The sequence below is a fragment of the Orycteropus afer genome, unplaced genomic scaffold (genome assembly GCF_000298275.1).
Source record: "Orycteropus afer afer isolate SDZICR_OR568_19922 unplaced genomic scaffold, OryAfe1.0 scaffold00069, whole genome shotgun sequence".
Classification (NCBI taxonomy): domain Eukaryota; kingdom Metazoa; phylum Chordata; class Mammalia; order Tubulidentata; family Orycteropodidae; genus Orycteropus; species Orycteropus afer.
This window is the reverse complement of record NW_006921656.1, coordinates 2,596,492-2,604,890: the sequence shown is the minus strand read 5'-3', so window position 1 is coordinate 2,604,890 and position 8,399 is coordinate 2,596,492. Positions and strand designations below refer to the sequence as shown.

Below are 8,399 nucleotides of genomic sequence, written 5' to 3'. Positions count from 1 at the left end.
GTTTGTCCTGAGCTTGTTGTTGTTGTTGTTATTTGCCATCAAGTCGGCCCCGACTCATAGTGACCCCTCCTTGGGTTTCCGAGGCAGTATCACTACGGAAGTAGGAATGCCCAACCTTCCTTCAGAGGAAAGGAGCATCTCTATAGGAGCTCTGGGGGCACAGTGGATAAGGTACTTGACTGCTAACTAGAAGGTGAGCGGTTCAAACCCACCAGCTGCTCCGCGGAAGGAAGACAGGGTGATCTATTTCTGTAAAGATTTACAGCCTTGGAAACCCACTGGGGGTCGCTGAGAGTCGGAAACAACTCAATGACAGTGAGTTTTGTTTCTGTTTTGTGATATGAGCTTCCCCTGATGACAGCTAATCTAAAGCACAGACGAGCGCTTTAAGGGGCAGAGAGCCCCTTAAATTATTGATGATAAAACAACACGGGGAGAGACAGTGAGAACGGAGACACAATGTGAAGCGTGGAACCAATGTTACCGAAGACCCAGGCAGAAACTGTGGACGGGTGTCTGGCTTTGTATATTGCTACCAAGAATTAATATTTGTTAAAATGGCAAATTTTTTCCTGCACAGGCAGTACTCGGGTTATGAATGTCTGACTTAGCTCCAACCCTTAATTATGAAGCAAACCCCACAAAGCCGATTACTTAAAAGTCTGAGGTTAAGTGGTTCTTAACAATATACGGGTACCACTTGGCGACCACATCAAAACCTTACTATCATTACTATGTTATTAGGTTAAAGATGTTTTAGTGTATCTGGAAGTGTTTCTTTAGTGTTTTTATGCAGAGAAAGATACATTATATACTAAGAAAAACATTTGACCACCTGACATTAGATATGAACCATACCTAACCGTTCTGATTTATGTACAAATTCAACTTAAAGACAGACTTAGGAACAGAACTTGTTCATGATCTGGGGACTTACTTGCATATATTTTACCACAAGACAATTTTTAAAAAATCAATTGAAAGAAAAATTTAAACTGAAATACACACACATGACGTTAGCAGCAGCTGGGCCCTGCTCTGCTATGTGACCCCACTGCTCTCTGACCGGCACAGCTTCTCACTGCTCCCTGCGCTGAGCACCCCCTCTGCTCCAGCCAGTGTGCTCTCAGACTGCACCCCTCCCTCCTGTCCAGGCAAAGACTCCCCTGCACCTCTTCTGGGTGCTCCCATGAGTGTCGAGCTGTTCCTTCTCCCAGGCTCCCACCATACACAGGTCCTTGTGCTTGTAAACATCTCAGCCACATTTATTCAACAACTCAACGGAGTGCTTATTGCGTACTGTACAGCAAGCACTGTGCTAGATGCTACAGATACAGCAGTGAGTCGGAGTGCTTGCCTGCAAAGAGCTCACAATCGCATGGAGACGTCCAGCCTGCAAACAGGCCTTTTGGACACACTGGGGTTAGTAAGGAAAAGCACCTGGCCTGACCCACAGGGGGGACTGCAGCAAAGCTGGCCCAGCCTGACGCGACTGGCTCATTCCTTTATCCCTAGAATTGTGCACACAGTAGAGTACACACAGAGTCCCCGAGTGGTTCAACCAGTTAACACACTCAGCCTTCTACTAACTGAAAGGTTGGTGGTTTGAGTCCACCCAGAGATGCCTCGGAAGAAAGCCTGGCATGCCAGTTCTGAAACTCAGCTATTGAAAAGCCCATGGTCAACAGTGATGCAAAGCAAAGATGAGAAGATAAGGGGGCAGGGAGACTAGAGCACTAGAAACGGAACAACCAAAATGCAAGGAAAGGGAATATGGTCACTCTGCAAAATGTCCCTAACATCAGCGAGCAATTTGTAGGTGTTTTGGTTCCCTAATGCTGCTCTGACAGGAATATACCACAAAGGGAATAGCTTTAACAAACAGGAGTTTATTCTCTTACAGTTGGGTGGCTTTGAGTCCAAGTTCAAAGTGCCAGGCTTGAGGGGCTGTGTAAAAGCCCCTTGGGCTTCAGCTCTGCCTCCTGCTCCCAGACCACTGAAGCTGGAGGCATCTTTTCACTCAGGCAGCTACTGGCTGCTGAGGCTAACAAGCCCAAGGTCGACAAATAAAATGACACAGTCCTGATGTTAACAAACCACACGGCAGGCCATTAATTTAAGTCCATCGAAAGTCCCAAGGTCAGCAGAGCATGGCTGCTGAACAACGGCTCAGCTACATGCAGGGTCCAAGCGTGCCATAAAACTAAAGACCATTCCCTAAGGCTTCTCCTTGTATACAGGAAGCAGACCCCAACCCTAAGGCAGCTACTCAGCTGCTCACAGTAGATTCCACCACGGAGTTGATACTTGTCTCATCATGGGGAATACTACATCCAGCTGCCCAGCCACTCACCCAGGTGCAGCCAAGCTGACACACGAACTTCACCACCACGGTACGGAAACTGTCAAATGGGAACTAACTTGCAATGTAAACTTTAACCAAAAACCACACTGGAATTTTATTTTTAAAGAAAGTAACAACTCACTGGAGCACAGTTCTCTTCCGATGCACACGGGATCTCCAAGAGTCAGAATCTAGGCCCCAGCAACTGATGGTGGTGATGGCAGAGTACACACACACACACACACACACACACCACACGGGAAAACCGACAGCTACCACCTCACAGTGATCTGTGTCGTGTCAGGCATTGTATCTTCTCTGCATTTACAGACAAAGCAAAAATGATGCTAAAAGAAATGGAATGACCTGCTCAGGACCACAAAGCAAATAGGTAGAAATAGAACTTCAGAGACAGGTCCGTCTGGCTCTGGGTCCTGGTGCTTGTCAAATTCTAAACTCTTGTTAAATTTAAAACCAATCTAATAAATAAATGCAGCAACTTGAGAAAGGGCAACCATGACAGACCCCGAACGCTCAAAGCTACATGTGTTCCACGTCCCCAAGCACAAGGGTCTTGCACAGCCAAGCTGGCCCACCCTCCTGTGTGTGTGTGTGCGCGTGTGTGTACATGTCTAAAGGTAAGTGGCAGCCCGCCTCAAGTGGTACCATTTCTATCAGTAATGTAGTATCACCCCCTCTGCACTGCTCAGAGGGACCTGCCCACACAGCCCACCCAGCTTCAGAGGAGAAATGCATGAGACCAGATCATCTCTTACAGCAGGCGAGGACGAAATAGCGCCTTGGCAGAGCGGGGGGCTCGGCATCACGGGGGGACTCGGCTTCAGAGAGGGGGTGCTCAGCCTACCCCAGTTCAGTCTGGTCCTCGGCAACATACTGAGCTACTCTGTGCAAAAAGTGAATCTCCAGAGTAACAGACCCCCTACGTGGAAGCCCATGAGCCTGTACACCTCACAGGCAGCCCCCTACGTGGAAGCCTATGAGCCTGTATACCTCGCAGGCAGCCCCCACATGGAAGCCCATGAGCCTGTACACCTCACAGGCAGCCCCCACATGGAAGCCCATGAGCCTGTACACCTCACAGGCAGCCCCTACATGGAAGCCCACGAGGCTGTATACCTCACAGGCAGCCCCCTACATGGAAGCCCATGAGCCTGTACACCTCACAGGCAGCCCCCACATGGAAGCCCATGAGCCTGTACACCTCACAGGCAGCCCCTACGTGGAAGCCCACGAGCCTGTACACCTCGCAGGGAGAGTGCTGGAAAGAATGCAAATTCTGCCTCACGCTTAGACTCGGCTCAGAGAGCAGAGAAGCATCCCCTGTGCTCTCTGCTGTTTAACGTGACTCTCTCTCTCCGACAGGGTGAGCAGAGAGGAGATGACCACTCCGGGAGACTGAGGCTGGGAGAGACTCCCAAGGCTGCTGTGACTGTAAGGGGAAGAATGGAAACTAGAGCCCCGGTCTGAGGACCACCATCAAAGGCCATGTGGCAGAAAGCACATGTCACAAAGGCCATGATTCAAGGCATGTCCCTTCCACTCATCAAGAAGCCTCCTGAGGCCAGTTATTGCACATGTCCAGATAATCACGCCAACTTTCAAGGGTTTCCTGGAGTTTAAACGGCACATGTTGATCCCAAAGGACCTAGGAAACTCCTGGAATGCAACACCAAATCCAAACCAAACACTTCCACTGAGTCAATTCCAGCTCACAGCAACCCCATTAGGTTTCCAAAGCTATCTTTATGGAGGCAGACAGCCTCATCTTTCTGCTGTGGAGCAGCTGGGGGGTTCAAACCACCACCATTTTGGTTAGCAGCCAAATGCCTTAACCACTGCACCACCAGGCCCTGAACAAACAGAACTTCCTTTCCTCTTTCTCTTCCAGTATATGACCACTGGCAAAATTACCAATAAGAAAAGTACACATATATTGTGAATATCAATGATTAGGGCCAACACACACACTATGCCAAGGAGCAAATAATTTAATAGACATTCCTTATTTTGGTTTCCAAGTATATGTTTCTTTTTCTACCAGCAATGAAGATATCTACTGACATAAATTTGACTTCTATCTACATTAAAATCAGCCTGGATCTCTACATGGGGCCAGCTGACCTGTAGTTGGTCATCTAACTGTCTGTACCTTGGTGGCCTTGAAGCCTGGGTATCTGGACACCAGAAAGCTGTGTGACCCTGGGCCAGTCACACAACCTCTCTGGGCCTCATTTATAATGCAAGTGAAACAGATTATCTCTGGCAATGCTTACAACTTGAAAATGCCATGACATGGGAAGCAAAATCTCCACCTGTGAGCAAAATGGAAAACAATGCTTCCAGTGTGTACCTTCTCATGTGAGCATCAGTAAACTGCCAAAAGTCAGTACCCACAACACACGCTGTCCCGCTGTGTCCCAGGCCACGCAATTTACATGGGTCTTTAAGAAAACAGGGTGTGAGCCTACATGAGTCTAAATAAAGAAAAGTCATTCTTTTTACAGAAAAAGACACTGAACAAAAACATCCTTGGTATTTACATGCACTCACTCAATCATGCTTTAAGACTGCGCAGCTGCCTGACAGGCCAGAGGTGCCAGGCCCTGGGGTATGAAGATGAACAATCGGCCCCAACCTCACAAAGCTCATACCTAGTAAGGGAAAGAGAACACAGGGCCAGCTGCTGCGGCCACTCCTCCCACTGGCTGGGTGGCGAGACCCTCCTGTGATGTCTTCAAGGCCACCTCCCACTGCTCTCCAGTAAAAGCAGGGGCTCCTCCCACTTGTAGCCATCTTTGTAAGTATGGGCCTCACAGATATCTAAATGAGGCATGATTTACATACAGTGAGATGCACAGGGCTTAAGTGTTCGGTTTGATGAGAATTTAGGTTGGTCTGCAGCCCTGTGAGACACACCCTTTACCAACATGTACAGCACTGTCGCCTTAGAAGAGGGTGTGCTGTTCTTTGAATGTGCCTGCTTGAACCCATCCTCTGCACTCAACTATATCTCTGTCGCCTCTTCTAGGGACAGGATCCATAGCTGTCCGGTTGATCACCCTGCCCCCAGACTTGCTCCTGTGCGATCTTTACTATTCTTTCTGCCCTCTCTCATCTCCTTCAGAAATTCACGTGATTCATGTATTAGGCCTCCTGCTGCCCCATAATTCCATCACACTGTGCTCAGCTTCTCGAGCCCCTGTGCTTATTGCTCGCCAGCCTCTGATGCTGACTGTCTCTGTGTGATCCTTCAAACACTATATTCTCATGTCACTGCCTGGCTTCCAGACCCTGCAGAACTTATGGGATGAGTTCACAGTCTGTACTGGGTCCTTGAGGTGCGCAACCAGCTGACTGCATGGAATCTGGTGGCCAGCAATGGAAAAGGAGATTAGGAGAAACAATGTCTCAATCCCAGGAGCAGGGAAATAAAGCATGCAAGCCAAAGGAAAAGAGCAAGGCCGAAGGGCTTGGCGCTCGGGAGCTAGAGAGTACTTGGCTGGTGACCGACTCTCTAAGCGTGCATTTGCAGCGTAGCACACAGCAGCATTTTCTTCGTCTTAAATTGTCATTTAGAGCTGCAGGGGGCACGACGTGAATGCCAGAAATCAATAGGAAGAAAAGGTGAGGAAAAACTCAGTGACAACCTGTACGGCTTCCAGGAACTATTTATACAGCCCACGGCAGCAGGAGTGGGAGGGATGAGAAGCCACGTGCCAGGCTTCGGTGGAGCACACTGAATGCACAGAAAGGCCTTCAAGCTCTAATACAAGCTGGCAGCAGCCCTGGCCAACTCTGCCCCCAGGGGCAAGCTCTTTAATGCTCTACACAAACTCCAAACAGAGGCAAGCCCTGGCACGGAAGGCTGCTGCTCCGTGGATTGGAAAAGTGATAGATGATGAAATGTGATGCTAAAAGGCCCAAGCAAAGCCATTAATTCTCACTGAGGCCATTCTCCAGTGGCTGGGGCACCAAAGAGTCTTTCCCATAAACGGAAACCACACTTATCATTTGGAGCTCTGTCTCTTTGAAAGGATTTTTATGTGAACATTAACCTGGGCAACAACAGCTTGTTTTCCTTTGTAGAGGAGAGGGCCAACTGGTGGACGGGGCCAGGCGGCATGTGATGCCCTCCCCTCCGTATGTGAGGACACCCAGTTATGTCTCTGTCATCACTCTGCTTTATCTCTGTTGGGAATAAATCACACTAGTCCATCCCATGTATCCCGACCCAGGAGAACACGGATGTGCTCGGTGAGGATCACCACTGGCTTCCGATGGCTGCTCAGCAGCTGGGGCAGGAATGGGGGACACAGGGTGCCCGTGGCTAAGCCCCCCAGCTCTCAGAGCTACTCCAAAGCTACAGGCAAGAACTGCTACCCTCCTGCCCCAAAGAGGAACACTTTGCCACATGTGGGACTGAAGCAGACATCCGTGTGACGTCATTGCCTCTAAAGGAGAACTAGACCTAGACCAAGTGGCAGTAAACACCTTTGTGCAGGAAAGGCTCCCGGGCTCCATGAAGCGGGAGCACTAAGACACCACACAGCTGGTCTGCACAAAGCATCTTGCATCTTACTGGGATGCCGGGAGAGATGGAGGAGACGGTGGGCTCCCTCAGGAGTCCCCAAGGCAATGTGGGCTTCTGCGGAGCTCCCTGCTAACAGGAGCACTGGGGCAGCTGGGAATCGGGCCCACGCTCAGGACATGAGCAGCATGTACCCCTACAGTGAGGCCACAAGCACTGCACGGCCCTCGTGAACATGGCGGGAACATGCTCAGCAGAGCGCCCTGGGCTCTGTACAGCCCTTCACTTACAACTCAGGCAGGGCCGGGCTCCCAGAGAACGCCCATCTTTCTGACGAGGAAACTGAGGCCCAAAGAGATGAAGACCCGGTGGGGGGCAAGTTATAAGGAAAACCAAGGTCAGTACCAAACAAAGTTGTAAAGGACTCTAGGAGAAAGTTAGGAGCCCTGATGGCACCATGGTTAAGCACTCAGCTGCCAACTAAAAGGCAGGTGGGTCAAATCCACCAGTCACTCTGCAGAAGAGACCTGGTGGCGTGCTCCCGTAAAGACGACAGCCTAGGAAGCCCTATCAGGCAGCTCTGTTCTGCCTCGTGGGGCCACTCTGAGGCAGAATCGACGGCAATGTAACAGCTTTACCTGGTTGCGGGGAGAGTGCTGACACGGGTGAAAAACACAGACGGCTCCACTTCCATGTGCAGGCCCAGGGAGAGGTTCCGGTAGTAGCCTTCAACATGGCCCGGGCCTCCAGAGTACTTGAAATTCAGGACAGCTTCCAGATTCTAAAAGGACAGAGCAGTGGTCAGTCAGTCCTCCCGAAGGGGGTCGGCCCTGCTCACCCGGAGGCAGGCCCTCACCCAGGAAGTCGGAGGCTAGCCCGGCTGAGGAAGCTTCTCAGCCTTTGGCAGCTCTCACCCGGTCTCCAACCCCGGCACCATCTTTCCGCCGGCACCCGGATGCCTACAACACACCAGCAGGTCTCAGCCTGGACGTGCAAATGAAAAGGGGTTCAAAAATATATCCTGTGGGTGGGTGCAGCACTGCCGAAGGAAAGGTGCATCTCATTCAGCAGAGTTGGAATCCGAGCGTTAGCTGGGGGTGGGGCGCTGCTCCCTGACAGCAGGGAGTAAACGCTGGAGAACCACAAACACAGGCTGCTCCCTTGAGCCTCTCAGAGAGATGAGGCCCCAGGGCAACAAGGAACCAGCGCTTCCCGGGGGGACAGGCCCCACAAGGACAGGCAGGGCGTGGGCACCATCCCGCCTGCAGCAGGCACAGCATGGCAAGGCGCCATTGCCACGAGAAAGCAAAAGCCCCACTCAATCTCTGGCCAGGAGGACTCCACCCTCCACCCTAAGGTCCTCAACCAGGCTTCAGCCAGCTGTGGCCCGCAGACCAGATACAGCCACAGCCTCAGGGCTAAGAGTGGTTTAAGAAGCCAGTGACACGAGACAGCCCAAGCCCAGCTCAATTCCTGGCCAGAAGGACTCCACCTCCATGCCAAGGT

The 8,399-nt window shown here is 51.0% G+C and overlaps 1 protein-coding gene across 1 annotated transcript in view; it reads right to left on the bottom strand.

Moving 5' to 3' along the window:
* Positions 1-8,399, bottom strand: part of TRAPPC9 (trafficking protein particle complex subunit 9) — a 637,992-nt gene that overhangs the window by 250,153 nt on the left and 379,440 nt on the right. The window contains exon 18 of the mRNA XM_042780905.1: positions 7,532-7,674. Coding sequence (XP_042636839.1) covers positions 7,532-7,674 — 143 coding nt within the window. The remainder of the gene's footprint in view (positions 1-7,531; positions 7,675-8,399) is intronic.